The following is a 19,530-nucleotide window of genomic DNA, read 5'->3' as shown; positions in this document are numbered from 1 at the left end:
TTTGCAGTTATATTCCTGTTTAAAGTACAGTTGGCTTCCTTATCAGTAGCAATAGTCTTGTAAAACTAAGAAGTCAAGTGTCATCCCCTTGACTGTGTAGGTCATGGACATTTCTGCATTTAAATTCCTTATTTTGATTTCATTGTTTTTTCTTTTTTGAAAAAGTATTTTGGGGAGTTTATTAAATGTCAGTCATTTATAAATCCTTCACCACATATTTCTTATGAAAGTGGAAAAAAATAGAAAGGTGCTTCTACAGTTTTAGCTTAAAAAATGGACTCATGACATAACGTATTTTTAAAAGGTTAATGCTTTTGCTCAAAGATAAAAAATAAAAACCTTACTCCTCAGTCACTTATACACATTGGACTTCTGAAATCAGTTTCCACTGATGAAAGTTACTTTAAAAAATATATGTACAGGCCTACTCTAATTTACCTTTTCAATTTTGAGCCAGCATTGTATGAAGTTACACCTTTAACCACTAGATGGTAGCAGAGCTGATGTAAGGGTTTTAACTGAGCCTCTCTGATGTCATTTGTTTATTAGAGTTGAAAGAAAATAACCAACTAATGCTTCAAGCTAATATAAGATTTGCTCTTAAGAAAAAAAAAATCTTGTTTTTTCAGTGCCTTAGCCCTTTGGGTCCCAGTATTTATAACTCACTACTCAAACAATAGTGATCAGAGCTAAAACTAGATTCTTTACAGGTAGCATTACCACATTAAATGGATCAAGTCTAAACTGAAAATAATGATGCTAGCACAGGTGTAGCTGAAACATGATGCTGGTGCTTTATTTAAAGGGATGTGAAGTAGATATGGTTGCAGTACAGAACAGCTGAAGCCAGCAACAATTTGATGGATCACATCATTTCCTGTCTCAATACTGATATCCAGCTTAATGAACTTCACAGCTGCATTTCCACTCCTCGGATTCATATACATTTGAAACAAAAAAAAAGTGTATCGCAAGACATCGTTTCAAAGTGTTAGTGTTATTCGTCACACACCCGTTAATCTAAAGAATCACGTGTCTGCGTGTACTATACATTAACAAACTCTTGGCTAATGTAGCATCAGGATACATTTGATCCAGGAGGCTAACAGAGCTGTAGCATGCCTTTAAATATCAGTGCAATATTAAGACTACAAACTGTTTACCTGATACCCCAATCCGAGTTCTCCCCCCCACACACACACACACACAGAACGTTTCAGGAAACAGTAGACGTACTCACTCGTACCGAGCACAGGGGTTCGTACTTTACGACAAAACACAGACAGCTGAGAGGTAACATGAGCAGACCTGAAAGCACAGGAGGCCGTGTCCTGCACAGGGAAAAAGGCTTTGATATCAAACTGTTTGAGGTTGTTTATACCAAACCGTGTCCCATTTGGGTAAAAAACATTCTTAAGTACTGGAAATGTATTGCTACACAGTGTCACTCCTTTGAGTTTATATATATAATATGCAATATATAAATGACCAGTAAGCTCAGTTTAAGGATATATCTATATTTGTGGGTTTTTATGTTGTGAACCAAAAATGAAAGAATTATTTACATTTCTGAAGAAGTGAGCGCAGCTTCAGGAATTCATATATCAGTGGAGTATACTGAAATATCGATGATCTGACAGCTTTAAAAATGGTGCACAGCAGCACACAGCAGCAGCTTTACCTGCTTCATGTATAAACAGCAAGTACAATGAAAGCCATTAATCATTTGACAAAAAACATCTGCAGATATTCATCTTTTGGGTTACATGGCACTCTGACAAATCCTCTTGGGTTCATTTGTATTGGATGCATCAGCAAAATGAACAGAAAACTAATCAATAAGAGCACCCTGCCCATTTTCTTCCCTTTTTTTTTAAACTTTAAATAGGTAAAATGTATTAAGAATCAGACCAGTCCTCAGTTCTCCCTTAACTCAAACTGAACCCTTTGGCAGGTCAAAGGTCAGGAAAGCGGCTTGGGTCTTCCTTGTATTCAGCAGGGATGAAGAAAATAGACTCGTCAAAATCGTCGTAACGGAACTCCTGAAAGGTGACCGTCGCTGTGATGGTTGGGAAGACGGGGATGTCTGCAAGAACAAGAAGATAAGTTAAAAAAGCCTGTTATTGATCTTTCCCCCTGAAGCTTGCCCACTTGCAGGCAGTCTAGTGGTAAGGTCGAAGCATACCGAGTTTGACTGGGAATCCCGGTGGAAGTTTCATCTGAACAAACTCCCGGAGTTTGTTGAAGTGCTTGAAAGGGGCTATCACTTCCAACACATTTAGTAACCTGGAGGAAGAAGCAAAGGATTCAGAACTTGGCTTTTAAACACAGAACACAACAGGAACTCAAAAGAGATGTGATGCAATTCGAGAAATTTGTTGAAAAAAGTTAATAATAAAAAAATACTAGAGGACAATGGAAGAAAACATACATCTACAGGTTAACATTTAGAAATTAAACTGAATAGTTCACACTTTTGTTGACTAAAATATAATGCAATAAACAGATACATTGTTACATGTATAATATAACTAAAAATGTTGTGTTGTGTCCCTTAATAATGTGGTATACTAACAAACTGCTCAGCTTCTAGGTTTTCATAAAATCCTCAATGCATTGTTTTCAACACTGCAGCCATTAAGAATACCTCCAATCATCCTGGCTGTACAATTCCTGATTAAAGGTATAAATATTCAGAGCTTACATTTCAAATTCTACACAATTCTGTACAAGAACTGACAATTTTTATGTATGCTTTTGGTGACATGTTTTGAAATAAAGGACATGATCAATTATGAAATGTGTTATGTCTGATGGTTAATTATTTCATGGAAATGTGAAAAGTAAAAAGAAATAATTAATTAATTGAATAGTCATTATTTTTACTATAGGGTTTATTTACACTAGAACGGAAACCGCTTGCTTGGTCCATACAAACAGACCATATGGTTTTGTACTTTTTGCAAGTGGACTATAACTCATAGCAAAGTCACAGGTCTGACAATCGTTGCTCCCGCTGGTCAGAAATGACTACAGCAGGATGGAGACCAGAATCAGAAATGGAGGAAAACTATAGGAGTCCTGCATGCAGCGCCTCTGTTTCGCATATTTATCATGTTTTTACAGAAGCGTCAGAGAGTGTCAAGAGCAGCTCATTTAATTTACATTTAGTGACTTTCGATGTTTATTTTGTGACAGTGAATCCATCCACAAACTTGGGGAGATAGACCGCTTGCTGGCAGCAGTGTTGCCATGTATCAGACAGCTCGACTTTACCTTTACCCCTATGATGGTTTGCTACCATAGTGGACATTTTATGGTCTCTTTACAGCAGACCAAATGTGGCAGAAGTGAATAGACCCTTAAACAAAGATTAGGTTTGGGATGATGACAAAAAAAAAAAAAAAATTCAGGGTATTAAACATGCATCTAGGTCACACTAAAACTACCTGTTTCTAAGAAATGGTGCATGAAGTAACTGAACTGTAAAGAGAAACCAGGGTTTCTACAGGTATCAAAAGATTAGAATTGAAGATGCTCTAAATGAAAAGAAGCCTAACACATCACAGACATGTTTTTTTTTCGTTAGCTTTTTAAGCTTAGGCAGGGATTCAAGACCATCACGATAACCATGTCAATCCTGCCCTGTTCTTTGCTTTAGAAGTGGCTTTTATTATCAGGGAGATCATCCTGCTTCCTGTGCTTTGTTAATAGCAAATAACAAATCGAGGAAAATCCACACATAGGATTGTCTTGGCTGATCTTCTGTGTTGTTCCCCGAGTCAAGTGCATCCAAAATGCTGGGCTTTACCGCTGGATGTGGCACATCAAGAGAAACTGACTCAGGAGCTGGCTGGGAGACAGTCATTGCATCCAAGCTGAGGTCTCTCCTTCTTAGGTAAGGATGGTTAATGCCGTTAGCCCGCAATCATAAATAATGAACAAGAATATGTAAATATAAAGAGGTTACACTGCACTTAGGTCTACATGCAGTGAAAAGTGAGACTGCTTTGATCACTGCACTAATCAACACTAATGTTCACTTAAACTTGCGAGGCAAAAAAAAAAAAAAAAAAAAAGAAGAAGCTTATATTAACTTCCAGCTGCTACAAACGTCAGCGGAAGGACTTGTTTTGCTGACTGGAGGGAGCCGTCATCGTGGATTTGCAGTGCCACTGCCCACCTGTATGCGGGGGTCTTCTGCTCAGAAAATAATATTTAAAAGGTAGGATCATAATTTTGATGAACTGACTGCATAGATCAGGGGTGTCAAAGTGGTTCCAGAAAGGGCCGTGTTGCTGCAGGTTTTCTTTCCAACCAAGCAATAGCACAGTAGACTCCATTCATCTCATCAAGTCATCATGTTCAGATTGGACTCACTTGATGAGATGGCTGGAGTCTAGTGTGCTATTGCTTGGTTGGAAAGAAAACCTGCAGCCACACGGCCCTTTCTGGAACCACTTTGACATCCGTGGCATAGATGATATTTTGAGTTGTACTTTCTCCCTTGAAAACCTTAAAACTTTTTATTTTCAATTAATCAGAGAAATAAAGCAATGCCATTCTCACTACTGCTTCAGTCAGCTGCGTCTGCACACACTTTTCTCAATGAGCAGCAAGTGCGTGAAAATCAGCTTGTGCTGTGCTGTGTAACCACAAACACACTGTATGACCAATACTGTTCCATCACCATATTTGGAGTCTCTTGGGTATTAAAATGAGTATTGAATTTTTAAATCTTGCCATGTAAACAAGCCTTTGTACATAATCTGAAGTGCTGACAGACAGGTAAAAAAGTGAGGAGTATTTGCTGATATATGATGCAATAGCCAGCAAGTAATCACCTTCTTTTAGCTTTGAAAAAGTAAAAATGATTTCCGCCAAACTCCGTTTTAAGCACGCTCCCTGGCCAGTACTATAAATAACTAATGTTTGGGTAGCTAGGAAGCATCTTTGGATACAGCTGATATTATCTCTCAAAAAGAAATCTGAACAGAATCAATGCATCTCTTTTTTTAAGTCACGTTAAATCCCAAATCTGAAAACACATTAAAAACCCAAAGCATTATCGACTTCCCATTATGCATTCATTTATATTAATTTATCATAAAATACATTAAAGATGTGACGTGACACAATGTGGAAAAGTTCTTAGGGACAGGAATACTTTTACAAAGGGCTGTTCGGCTGGAGGAAAAAAAAAAAGAAAAAGAAAACACTTATAAAGAGCCCGTGGGACGGAGACTTCTGATAATATAATCTGCTCCAAGATGTAGTAATTTTTCTCTAACCGCAACACTGATGTTTTTTTTCCATTAAAGTGAACATTATAAAAGCAGCAAATATATTTTCAACAATACAAAGCAGAAAATGCGAAGACTAAAAATGACATTAAAAAGCCATTAACTGTGATAAAGAATGGGGTTTTAATGTTTTCCCCATTAGGGTTCACTCAGCAGAGGAGATAAGGCAATTTCCTTACATAACACTGCCTGCATTAATCCAACATCATCATCATTTACCTTTTCTAACATGCATGTATCTTTTAAACTGTTTTTTTTTTCTCAAATCTACTTTACTGGTTCTCCATGACCAATTTAAAGATCACGGATTGACCGAAACCCAATTTTAGCAGAAAATGAAACCAATTCTTATTTCGAGAAAGCAATATATTTTAGTTTTAGTGTGTTACACCAAATAAGTAAAGCTAAATACATGGCTTTAGTGTGACAATTGAACTACAGCTCCTCTAAAAAACAAAAACATGCAAAAAAATTCTACTTATTTAAAGTAACAGAGTGATACATTTGTTTCTGTGTTCCAACTTTCATCTTGGGATTTTTTTTAAAATATGGTACAGGAGCTCTGTAAATTGAAAATAACCTCTGAAGCTGGAAACTACAAGCAGCTCCAGCCAATTAAAGAAGCTCCACATCAGGCATACCAGCTGGGCTGCTGGTATATTAGTATTACTTTTTTAAACAGATAAACTGCAGTGGAAAAAGAACTGATGTTTGTTGTTTACTAGAAAAATAAAGAAATCTGTTAATGTCTGCATTCAGTTCATGGACGGGTTTAATTTTCTTTCTGGTTTTGTAGATTTTCTTATCAGCGGTTATTCCGTGTAAGAAGTGAAACCTTTCATGTTCCAGGCCTTATTATCTGAATTATTTTATCTCCACTCAACACTTTCCTAAAACCCCAAGAGTATTCCATGGATCAAGCAGCGCTGAAAGCCCTGCGGATAGATCTAAGGAGGATGGGATGTACTTACGACTCAATGCCTAGAGGAAAATCCTGGCTCATGGCTACGGTAGCTTTGAAGTTCTTCTTGCTTTCCTTGCACATGAGCTCCCGGCCGAGGTGAGGCGGCCTGAAGGTGAGATGAGACACAAAGCAGATAAAGATGTATTACAAACTTAACACTTGCACAGATAGGCTTGTAGCTGCCCTGAATAATCGGCCAAATTACGGCAATGACTGATGAAACCATAGAAACGTACTTTCCATGCTCCGCTGTAATGTACTCTTCCCAAGAAATAGTGTTGGGGGCTGGAGCTGTAAGGGACTGCCTCCTCGCAGGCTAAAGACAGGAAAACATCAGTCAGGGAGATAATGACCGTTTTAAAGTGATACAACTATTAACTGTCGGTAAATGAAGACAGAGCACAGAAATAAACTTTTTTTTCCTACCTCAAAATTCTGCTCGCTAATGCTCCCTCCTTTACTCAGGCTCTCCATGATGGCTTTATTCCTCATAATGTCTTCTTCGCTTAAATGTTCCCGCCGTTTCCTGGACTCCAGCACCAGACCGTTGACAGCATAGAAGTCAGCCATGAAATTTCCAACCCTCTCCTAAACACAGAACGCAGAAATCTAAAAGTCATCATCGGCCAGATACAAAATAGCTGTGCTCACTTTACTGAGTGGCAGAGTGGTGTATTCAACAACATCTTAGGAAGGTTATGTGGAAGAAGAAGAATTCATAAGCAGTAGTGATAACTGCAACCTGAGGAGGACTGTAAAGCAAAGCCCAATTAAGAATTCTAGCAGGGGTGAAAAAAACAAGGTGTGTAGCACAAACATACGCATCCAGGACTTTGCTAAGTGCTAAGATAAGAAACAGGTCTGATACCTACTGAGACCTTTTTCTGATAAAGATTGAATTTCATTTTAAAATCTAGGTCTAAGCCTTGAGGAAAAGGGTTGTGTCACTGAATAAATGAGGTCCAATTGAGGCATTTCTTCAGTTTGTGATGATATGACGAGCTATCATCATCCACTGGACTTTAACCACTGTGTTCAAATTGAAACTCAGAGTAATCAAATACCAGGACATTAAAAAATGTAATGCTTCCATCTGCCCATAAGGTTCATGATGCTGATTTCTAGGGCTGCAACTAACGATTATTTTGCTAATTGATTAATCTAGCGATTATTTTTTGATTAATAATTGGATAACCCAAGGTTCCTCAAAGAAATATTGTTTTTTCGAAACGAAACCAGGTGAAACTAAAACTTTTCCACTTGAGGAGCTCTGGATAGAGCAGATTGACAGACAAAAACTTTCTTATCCTAAATGCAAAATGTATATATATACTTTTACAATTTTGATATAATAACTGCTGTAAGTGGGTTGCTCTGTCAGCTAAAGGCATGTTTTACAGTCTCTATACTCCAGTTAACGATTGAATACTAAATTAGTTGACGTTTATTTCAATAATCGATTAATTACGATTAATCTAATCATTCTTGTCATTTCAAGCAGTTCTTGGCAATGTTTCTTGGCTTTATAGGGCTCGACAGGTTAGCAAAGGGGTCTGAGAATCCATGAGGTAAAACAAAGAGGAAACACCAGAACCAATTATGCTGATGAACCAAAGACCATTGTTAAAGCCAGACAGACAGACCCCTAACCAAGTCTTCTTGTAGAATATTTTAATTAAGGATATATAGTTTAAAGTATTTAAGGGACTCCTGTAGTAAATCTGTTCTCCAGTTAAAGTGTGACAAGTGTCTTACTGAAGCTCCGATGCAAACATTACCGTTTTATCCTCTCTGAAGAGCCAGCCAATCTGACTCCGAGAGAAAGTTATCGACTTTGTTGACAGAGTTGCAGAGTAGACGTCGCTGCTCATCAGAATGTCTACTTCCTCTTCAGTCTCCATCTCAGATTCCTAGGACAGCAATTAAAGCTTGCTAAATACATCATGATAAACATTCATTCAAACAGATTTCAGGTCACAGCTTATCACCTCGTGGTGTATTCTTTGGTACACTTTAGCTTCATTGTCCAGAACCACAAAGGACTGGGAAGGTGGGGCTTCACCATTAAAAATGAAGCTCAGATCTCCGCGCTGACACTTCATATCGTTGAAGTCGATGAGTGTAGTGTCAAGTCTAAATTGGGACAGAGAATGAGGAGGGTGTCAGAATTGTTTCGGCCTACTTTCTGCCTCCAAAAGAAGTCCTTGGCCTAAATATCAGCCATTTGCTGCATTTAACTTTCCTTCTACTCTTCTACTAGTGCTGGAACTTTGTTTTTTTAATTACCTGATATTATTGCCCTGCTTGTAGATTTTACAAGCATCAGATGGCAGCATCCTGGAAAGCAAAGGCACTAAAACAGACAGAAAGTGATGTTAATAAACTCATCTCTTTGAGATACTGTTATTTCCAAATATTAATTGATAACAGAAAGATTTGATCAACTATTTGTTAATCTGCAATAAAATGTACACCTTTGCAGACGATGTTCTTGCTATGCCATCGTAAAAGAAAACTGATTTTTTATTTTTATAAGGACAAATCTCACCCCAGCTCTGGAAGTCCCAGTGAACTTCGAGATAAAAGTCACCAAGCTGCAGGAAAAAAACAACAAACAGGTCAAAGAATTCATCTGATCAATAGAGAAGACTTTGCAGTATCGTCTTCATTTATACAAAATCATTTTTGTAAGACACGAGGGTGGGTGTAGCATTCAGGCGATATCTACACATGTCTCATATTACATGTAATCCTCACCTCCCTGAGAGCTTTCATTAATTTTGGCCTTTTCTCCTCCACATTCTCTCTTGACTGCTGCTTCAACTTTCTTAATATTGCTGTAACTGGAACAAAGAAGGAACAAAAACAAATAAGGTCAGTAAACATTCACCAGCATGGATGGGTTGTATCTACAGTATGGCTCAAAACAAAAATAAACATCTGCAACTGACTTCCTGGGTTAGTCAAATAGAGTTGATACAGAAAATCTTTGCCTTCTCGGCTAAATTACTAAAAAAAGATCAAAGTACTGTCAGAGAGGGGAAGAAAATACCCGAAAACATTTTGAACATGTGAAAAATATTGTGTTGTACATGATTAAACTTAAAAGACTTCAGGGTGACTTAAATTCTCTCAGCAAGTTTGTTCCATTTCATGGTACTCGTACTCGTACTCGTCGTCTCCCGCTTTATCCGGAACCGGGGCAGCAGACTAAGCAGAGACTCCCAGACTTCCCTCTCCGCAGACACCTCCTCCAGCTCTGTTGGGGGAAGCCCTAGGCGCTCCCAGGCCAGCCGAGAGACATAGTCTCTCCAGCGTGTCCTGGGTCGTCCCCTGGGCCTCCTCCCGGTGGGACATGCCTGGAACACCTCCCGAGGGAGGCGTCCAGGGGGCATCCGAAGAAGATGTCCGAGCCACCTCAACTGACTCCTCTCGATGTGGAGGAGAACCGGCTCTACACTGAGCCTCTCCCGAATGACCGAGCTCCTCACCCTATCTCTAAGGGAGAGCCCAGCCACCCTGCGGAGAAAGCTCATTTCAGCCGCTTGTATCCGGGATCTCGTTCTTTCGGTCATAAACCAAATTTCATGACCATAGGTGAGGGTAGGAACGTAGACCGACCGGTAAATTGAGAGCTTTGCCTTTTCGCTCAGCTCTCTCTTCACCACGACAGACCGGTGCAGCGTCCGCATTATTGCAGCAGCCGCACCGATCCGTCTATCGATCTCCCGCTCCATTCTTCCCTCACTCGTGAACAGGACCCCAAGATACTTGAACTCCTCCACTTGAGGCAAGGACTCCCCTCCAACCCGAAGGGGACATGCCACCTTTTTCCGGTCGAGAACCATGGCATCGGATTTGGAGGAGCTGATTCTCATCCCGGCCGCTTCACACTCGGCTGCGAACCGCCCCAGCGCACGCTGTAGGTCTTGGCAGGAGGGAGCCAGCAGAACTAGGTCATCAGCAAAAAGCAGGGACGGGATCCGTTGTTCCCCAAACCAGACCCCCTCCGGTCCTTGGCTGTACCTAGAAATCCTGTCCATAAAAGTTATGAACAGGACCGGTGACAGAGGGCAGCCCTGTCGGAGTCCAACATGCACCGGGAACAGGTCCGACTTAATGCCGGCAATGCGAACCAGACTCCTGCTCCGCTTGTACAGATGGCCCCTAATAAAGGGCCCCCGACTCCATACTCCTGGAGCACCCCCCACAGGGCAGCACGAGGGACACGGTCGAATGCCTTCTCCAAGTCCACAAAACACATGTGGACTGGTTGGGCAAACTCCCATGAACCCTCAAGCACCCTGCAGAGGGTGTAGAGCTGGTCCACCATTCCACGGCCAGGACGAAAACCACACTGCTCCTCCTGCAGCCGAGGTTCGACAATCAGCCGGACTCTCCTCTCCAGCACCCTGGCATAGGCCTTTCCGGGGAGGCTGAGAAGTGTGATTCCCCGATAGTTGGAACACACCCTCCGGTCCCCCTTCTTGTGGAGGGGAACCACCACCCCAGTCTGCCAATCCAGGGGAACTGTCCCCGACCTCCACGCGATGTTGAAGAGACGTGTCAACCATGACAGCCCGACAACATCCAGAGCTCTGAGATACTCAGGACGGATCTCGTCCACCCCCGAAGCCTTGCCACCGTGGAGTTTTTTGACTACCTCGGTGACTTCAGCCTGGGTGATGGACGAACCCAGCCCCAAGCACCTCGTCTCTTCTTCCCCCACGGAAGGCATGTCTGTCGGGTTGAGGAGATCCTCAAAGTATTCCTTCCACCGCCCGACAATATCCTCCTTCAAGGTCAGCAGCTCCCCACACCCACTAAAAACAGTGTTAGTGAAGCACTGCTTTCCCCTCCGGAGGCGCCGGACGGTTTGCCAGAATCGCTTTGAGGCCAACCGATAGTCTTTTTCCATGGCCTCTCCGAACTCCTCCCAGGCCAGAGATTTTGCCTCTGCAACCGCCCGGGCCGCGACACGCTTGGCCTCACGGTACCTGCTTGCTGCTTCAGGAGTCCCACAAGCCAGCCAGGCTTGATAGGACTCCTTCTTCAGCTTGACAGCATCCCTTACTATCGGTGTCCACCACCGGGTTCGGGGATTGCCACCACGACAGGCACCGCAAACCTTACGGCCACAGCTACGGGCAGCCGCATCGACAATAGAGGCAGAGAACACAGCCCATTCGGACTCCATGTCTCCAACCTCCCTCGGAACCTGAGAGAAGCTCTCCCGGAGGTGGGAGTTGAACACGTCTCTGACCGAGGGCTCCACCAGACGTTCCCAGCAGACCCTCACTACACGTTTGGGCCTGCCGAGTCTTTCAGGCTTCCTCCTCTTCCAGCGTATCCAACTCACCACCACGGGGTGGTCGGTGTACAGCTCCGCCCCTCTCTTCACCCGAGTGTCCAAGACATGCGGCCGAAGATCAGAAGATACGACTACAAAGTCGATCATCGACCTTTGGCCTAGGGTGTCCTGGTGCCAAGTGCACCGATGGACATCCTTATGCCTGAACATGGTGTTCATTATGGACAATCCGTGACTTGCACAGAAGTCCAATAATGAGACACCACTCGGGTTCAGAGCTGGGGGCCCGTTCCTCCCGATCACGCCCCTCCAGGTGTCACTGTCGTTTCCCACGTGGGCGTTGAAGTCTCCCAGCAGAATGATGGAATCCCCGGGAGGGGCGCTTTCTAACACCCTCCCCAGGGGTGCTAAGAAGGCCTGGTACTCCGTACTGCCGTTCGGCCCATAGGCCGAAACAACTGTCAGAGTCCTCCCTTCAACCCGAAGGCGAAGGGAGGCGACCCTCTCGTCTACCGGGGTGAACTCCAACACGAGACGGCTGAGCTGGGGGGAGACAAGCAGCCCCACCCCTGCCCTCCGCCTTTCCTCGTGGGTAACTCCAGAGTAGAAGAGAGTCCAGCCTCTCTCAAGGAGCTGGGTTCCAGAGCCCTGGCTGTGCGTAGAGGAGAGCCCAACTATTTCTAGCTGGTATCGCTCCACCTCCCGCACAAGCTCGGGCTCCTTCCCCGCCAGTGAGGTGACATTCCACGTCCCCAGAGCCAGTTTAAGCGCCCGCGGATCAGGTCGCCGAGGTCTCCGCCTGTGGCTGCCGCCCAATCTTCTTTGCACCGGTCCCTCATGGTTCCCCCTGCAGGTGGTGGGCCCACTGGGGGATGGCCTCGCGTCGCTCCTTCGGGCTGGGCCCGGCCGGGTCCCGCGAGGAAGAACCCGACCACCAGGCGCTCGCCGACGAACCCCAACCCCAGGCCTGGCTCCAGGGTGGGGTCCCGGCTCCGCCGTACCGGGCGACGTCACGTGCCTCGTTTGAGTCCTCGTCATAAGGGTTTTTGAACCGCTCTTTGTCTGACCTGTCACCCAGAGCCTGTTTGCCTTGGGAGACCCTTCCTGGGGCATTTAGCCCCCGACAACATAGCCTCTGGGATCACCCAGGCACTGAAACCCCTCCACCACGTTAAGGTGGCGGTTCACCACGGTATTCGATACATATTAACATCAATATTTCCGCCTCAAAGGTTAAAATTATATCTCTCTCTCTCTCTCTCTCTCTCTCTCTATATATATATATATATATATATATATATATATATATATATATATACACATATAGATAAAAAACCTCTATGTGCGCGTTAATGTCTCTATCTTAGCATTCTTGCAAATCAATTTCTATCAATACATCAATTTTTTCCTTCCCTCTTTGCCACATTTTAGGAGGATGCTGCACCAAACTGACCCTGAACGTCTTCAGTAACAGAATCATTAACTTCATCTGGTTCAAATGCATCACACTAATGCACCACTACCAACAGCACGGACAGAGTCAGCAGCAATAACTCACTGGCTTTGTGAAATAAGCCTCACTGAGAAACTATCTGGTGACCCTTTAATTACAGCGGACTGCACAGAGCTAGTCAGCACTTCTCAGTGTATCCTGGTTGACTCATGCAGGCAGAATTCAGCACCCGGAGCGGGCCTGGTTGTGGCCATTGAGGACCAGGCAGTTTGCTGCTGCACATTCAGACAACCACAGAGCTAACAGCTGAAATGTGTTACTTATAAGCCTTTAGTGTGCCGCTGAACCTGTGATGCATAATTTATCTCAAGCAAACATCTTTACATTTCTTGCTCACACTAATTACTTGCAGATAAATCAATTTTCTAGGATAAATCTGATATTCCATAATTGTATGACCTTCCACATCCTGGTAGGTGATAGCCCTCCCTCTAAACCTCACTGCTGCCCCCTCATGAGACACGTGACCTTCTCAAAGCGAAGCTTCTAGTCCCAGAACCTGTCCTCGGCCAGCTCGCCATGACAGGCAGCGGTAGCTGAGATGCATACTAACAAAGGTTGGTGTCATTTGTGAAAATACCCACAAGATGCCCAATAAATCAGATTCAAAATCTAGTCCACCGGAAGAATGAACCAAATGCATGACTTAAACACGTCAGTAACCTCATGTTTGCCTTCTATCTGGAATAAAAAAAAAGCTGAATTTGTCTGCACCTTTACGCAGGGAACAAAGTCAACACAAGCTCCTGTTTTACACAATTTAAAAAGTTGTTTTACTAGACTTTGAACTTAAAAACAGCAGCATCACTGAGCAGGATGGTGATTAGTACGTAAGCTCAGAGCTGCCTCATATCATAAGTCAGAGCACGAACTGCTTCCAATCCAATCTGGCTGACAAGTGCTCCAAGAAACGCCAAATCCTATAACTTTTTGAAGCTGACATCTGAGCAATGCCATGATTAAATGTTTGTATTTAATTATTTAAATGGCCCCAACAAAAAAGCACCACAGCAGCTGCACTGCGTCCATAAACTAAAAAATGGGGAATCCAAAGCTGAAGTTATAATTTTTTTGGGGGGGGTTGAAAAAGAAGGAAATATTTGCACAAATCAAAGGCAGCTGGAATGTAACCAAAATGATTTTCCAGTTCAGACAAACAGCAGTTCTGCTGCCAATGCATAAGTGAGAGGCATCAACAGTCGAATACAAAGCTCAGATTCCAAATGTCATAACATGATGCTGAAATTACCATAATGTCACATATTAAACTCCTCAGAGCTGTGCTGCTGCAACTTACTCATCTGTCTATCACCATAGCTGATTGCTTCAGCGAGGGGGCTCCATCCCTGCGCATTTTTTATCTTAACAGGGGCATTGTGAGCCAGGAGGAGAAGGGCACACTCTGAAAGACAAAACACAGAGATAAATGTAAGCTTTGTATAGATGTACAGTATACTCTGTGCTTGGTTCATGCTCAGCAGTTAATTCTACAATGGAGAGACATGTTAAAAACACAATTAACGCAATCAAATTCAGTAACTACATTAAGATTCCTGTTGTTAACTGTTACCCTACCAGAATCCTGCTCAGAGTTACTGCAGAAATAGCAACCCACATTCCTACTACATCATTTTAATGAGAAGCTGTAGAGGTCTCAGAGTCTCCTCGCAAAAAGTCACTTTCCTAGCCGCATGATGATATGCACTGCCGATGAGCTGGCCAGAAAATGTTTTAATATTTCTCCTGTGCTTAAAACAGGGAAACATCGGGCTATCTGGAAACTTTTCTTTGCACAAACACAAAAACAGTCATAGGATTGAAATCAAGTTACCCCCATAGATCAAACCAATAACTGTTTTCCAGTGTAGTCCTGTTTCTCTGACTGTGACTGGCTGGACGTGCTCTCTTCATCCTCTGACATGGAAGCTGGCTCAGAGCTCGTCTGACTGGCTGTGTGTTTCCTGGACAGGGCCACCTTTTGTAGCTGATTTTTGTTTCTCTGCTTCTGTCTCCTTGAACCCCAGTCAGCCTCGGCATATGGCCGTTCACACTGAGCCTGGTTATGATGGAGGTTTCTTCCTGTTAAAAGGGTGTTTTTCCTCTCTACTGTCACTACAAGCATGTTTAGTGTGAACGATTGCATTCAAGTTAATGAGTCGATGCAATCAACTGGTTTTCCTTAGATAGAAAACTTTGGATCAATTTGACTGTATGATCTGGTTGAACTGTAAAATGCGTTTAGATGACATTTGTTGTGAATTGGGGCTATATAAATAAACTGAATTGAAATTGAATTGAATTAAGGTTAAGTGGTTTTTAAACTACCTATAGGAAAACATGAGTCTAGGCAAGTGCCTGACAAGTTCCCCCTTGAGCACTGTTTACTCCCAATCTCACTTTTTTAAGCAAATGGCAACACAATGAGATATTGTTCTACACAGTGATACCAAAACCTCTACATTTATCGGTTGTTTAGTTTTAAGTCTTGTTTAAATGAATTATTATAAAACATAGAATTGCAATATTATTGTGGAATAATTCAAAAACAACGTTCTTATTAACCTACATTTACATTCTTCTGAAGGAGTGTAAATTGACTTAAGAAACCTGATCAAACTTTCTTCAAAGAAGTGTTTTGCAATGCACTGATATCACAATGACCATTCTGTTTTGTTATATTGCTAAGGTATGTTTGAGTTCCCCCATGTAACACAAAATCATAGTATTTTAAATTTTAGTATTCATGCCACAAAAATATCACACTTATCAGGCCTTTTAGGAAATATTTTCCCAACTCAGCAGATCTCAGACGATAAAGGGTTAAATGGCAATATCATGGTGATTGTCCCAAAGCAGTGTGGAGAACACACATAATCATATTTGATAGTACAATAATAGTCACAATTAATCTTAAACTTTCTGAAAAATTATGTTTAAGTTAAAAACCAAGGGTTTTGCAGTGGGGGTTTCCAATAACAAAAGGGAAGCTTTTCTTTTTTTACCTTTTTGGCCCAACATTACAGCAAGATGTAGAGGTGTGTTTCCTAAAATGACAAAGTAAATAAAATAATGATTAAAAAATGTTGAATCCACAGAGATAAAAGCATTAGTCATGATTTTTTTATTTTTTTTTATTTCAGGTATTCTATTTATATAAATTCATGACACTGTGACTAATAAGGTCAAAGAGGCCTAAACTCCTGCAGGTTTCAATGACAGTGGAGACATGGTCCTATTATTCTGGGTTTTAATTTGCTGTAAGCGGTAATCAAAACAAACAAAATACACATTAATTTCTCTTTCTATCAGTATTTTCTTAAGTTTTAACTTTATAACTGAATTTCTGAGATTCATACATTGCTGATCACATAATTTCATTGAATGCACCACATATAGTCTGTGACAATGAGATCATTACAAATATAGGTAAAAAAAAAAAAAAGAGCATAAACCTAACCATGCACGTCTTTTTGAGAGATGCTCTTGGTCCTGATGAGAGATGAGAGTCGACGGACATCCCCTTTAAACACACACTCATGAACAGAAAACTCCAGCTCCTCGTTTGTCAGGATTATCGGGTTTTTGTTGTCATCATTCACAACCGATGCATTGCCGTTTATGTTGTTCTCATTGAGCTGCTGTTGCAGTGTCGAGGATTTGACAGATTTCTGAAAAGCCTTGTTCGACTTGAAGCGGTTACTATTAGCATTGGGGACCGTCCCGTCGGATGTCTCATTATAGGCGTCCAATATCGCTTCGTTTTTATTCGCCTTATTATGATCCTTCCGCATGGTGCGTATCTTTTCACCTGTCATTATGACTACCGTACGCCAATTGTATAACTGTCTACTACAGAAAGGTAAAGATAAAAAGTCAACAAACCATATAATAAAATAAAGCACTTGCGAAGGCTTATTCCTGTCTTTATATTTTTGTTTACAATTCTAATATCGCTACACCTGCTGAAAAACTGACACCCAACATTAGCTTCTATTAGACGTTAGCTTGCTAGCCCTAAATAAAAAATGAGTACGATGGGCGCGGCGATGAATAAAGAAATTAACCTTAAACATAACAGAAACCACACGCACTAAATAAACACGGAGGGAGAAATCAAAACGACCTACAGACGACTACATCGTTGTGTCTTCTATCGTCTTTAAAGGTGCGTATTAAATTCAAATCTGTTCAGTCTTTGCAGCAAACGATGGTTGGACAGGTTGGTACAATAAACCAACAGAGCTAACGTTCTGGCTAGCGACTGCCAGCAAACCTCGCGAGATCACACATTAGGTCGGTTTAGACGGGGGCTATCGGCGGGATTTCTGGTTCGTTTCAAGATCCAAAGCATTCGGAACTGAACCGACAAAAAAAGAATCGATTCTTTCGGACCTCAAATGAAATGTTGGCTTAACAGATAAGAAAACAAAAACACTACAGTAGCAAGTCATAGATGAAATTTACTTTATTTTAAGGACATTCAGGGAACTCAAGTATATCTTTTTTGTTTTTAATACTGAAGAAAGAAGTAGTTTAAGCATTGCGCTTTCCATTGTAGCCACTTTAAAGGAATAGTACACCCAAAACATGATTAGCCTTCATTTTCTACTCACCCCCATGCTGAACAAAACTCTGGAGTACTTTTTTGATATCTCAAATGCATCTGGAGATCTGGGAGGCTTCTTGCTGTCTGCTGACATTCAAATAATGGAGGTCTATGGTGACCGAGACAGAAAGGTCCACAAAAGTCCACAAAAACGTGTCAATATTCCTCCATACTGCTCGTCCAATGTAATCCAAGTGTCCTGAGTGGGTAGCATCCAGAATTTACTTGAAACGAAGTCATTTAGAACGTTTTAGAGCATAAACAGTAGTGTATAGGATTTCCTAATAGCGCCCCCATGCGCGCTCACGATTCTACGGAAGCCGGCAGACCAAACCGGAAGAAAGTGCGCATTCAGCGTCAGCTCTGCCGATAATGCAAGCGTAGAAGAAGAAATGTGCTGTTTACCTGTGCAAAGAAAGAAACAACGAAAGAAAAATGTCTGAGGACTTCAGTGTTGAGGAAGAGCATGAGTTCTTTGCCGAGCTGAATGCGCTGGTTTGGTCTGCCGGCTTCCGTAGAATCGTGAGCGCGCATGGGGGCGCTATTAGGAAATCCTATACACTACTGTTTAGGCTCTAAAACGTTCTAAATGACTTCGTTTCGAGTAAATTATGGACGCTACCCACTCAGGACACTTGGATTACATTGGACGAGCAGTATGGAGGAATATTGACACGTTTTTGTGGACTTTTATGGACCTTTCTGTCGCCATAGACCTCCATTATTTGAATGTCAGCAGACAGCAAGAAGCCTCCCAGATCTCCAGATGCATTTGAGATATCAAAAAAGTACTCCAGAGTTTTGTTCAGCATGGGGGTGAGTAGAAAATGAAGGCTAATCATGTTTTGGGTGTACTATTCCTTTAAGAGCAACAGTTCTAGTTCAACCTGATTTTACACCTGTCTGTGGCAGTGAAAAGAAGATGAGAAGTGGTTCTTTTTTGTTTTTTAGAAAGTGTTTACTCATTAAATTAAAATGCAAAACATTGACGAATAAATGTTCAGATCCATGATCTTGCCAGTGAAAGTACAGCATTTAAGTAAGTAGAAATTGATGTTGGATGCACTATATTTACAATTCGTTAGATCTCCTCTGTACGGTGGCCCTGAAGTGCAAACTGCAACTACAAATCTAAAAGTGCAACTACATTAAGGAAACGGATGGATAGATAGATATACATTTCTCTTCTTTGGAAAATTGAACAAAAAACCCCATAAAAAACAATTATACTCCGGTCCTATTTACTTTTTTATATCCAGAACTGAGAAAAAAATATACATAAAAGAAAACTAAACATTTCACACGTCCATATTCCTAAATAAAGACAAATTAACAAATATATGCATATATTTAAACATCCGTCTAGATAAAAGCTATATTTGATAAAAAATTCTTTGACATTTGAGTTCTGGAGCAAACATTTTTTTTCATTGTCATTACTTACCTACTTTTATCAATATCATTCTACATTTAATTGATTTTTACAAGTACTAATATCTACATAAATTGAATTGAAATGTAAAATTGTTATTTACAGTATCTATGATTTCACTGAAGACTCTTAGATGACCTGCAGAGACGCATCATTTTCTAGTTCTGAAATAGCATGAATCCTGTACTAATCATCTCTAATGATGGTATATTGATGTGCATAATTAACAACAGTAATATTGTTGTCAAGTAATTGTTAATTACTGGACCGAGCTAGATGGGGGGCCATCTAGCTCCGTCCCTGAATGACAATACTAACGCCACAAAATCATGCAGATAAGTAGAGTGGATCATCTATGAATTAACCTCCCTGCCAGGCGGTGGCGCTGTGGAGACTAACCA

General features: G+C 41.6%; 1 protein-coding gene across 1 annotated transcript; it reads right to left on the bottom strand.

The window, feature by feature from the left end:
* Window positions 1-771: 771 nt before the first annotated feature.
* On the bottom strand, window positions 772-17,355 carry LOC119795694 (ankyrin repeat domain-containing protein 13C-like). Its single transcript, XM_038303815.1, has 13 exons — window positions 16,549-17,355; window positions 16,094-16,135; window positions 14,389-14,493; window positions 9,025-9,110; window positions 8,816-8,861; window positions 8,554-8,620; window positions 8,256-8,400; window positions 8,046-8,177; window positions 6,694-6,855; window positions 6,504-6,583; window positions 6,275-6,373; window positions 2,186-2,286; window positions 772-2,086 (listed from the first exon to the last, which is right to left on the bottom strand). The coding sequence occupies exons 1-13, from the start codon at window positions 16,904-16,906 to the stop codon at window positions 1,956-1,958; spliced, it is 1,554 nt and encodes a 517-aa protein (XP_038159743.1). The 5' UTR covers window positions 16,907-17,355; the 3' UTR covers window positions 772-1,955.
* Window positions 17,356-19,530: the final 2,175 nt, after the last annotated feature.

This window comes from Cyprinodon tularosa, unplaced genomic scaffold (assembly GCF_016077235.1).
Source record: "Cyprinodon tularosa strain WSP-4 unplaced genomic scaffold, ASM1607723v1 ctg52, whole genome shotgun sequence".
NCBI classification, from domain to species: Eukaryota; Metazoa; Chordata; class Actinopteri; order Cyprinodontiformes; family Cyprinodontidae; genus Cyprinodon; species Cyprinodon tularosa.
This window is presented reverse-complemented; position numbering and strand designations above follow the sequence as displayed.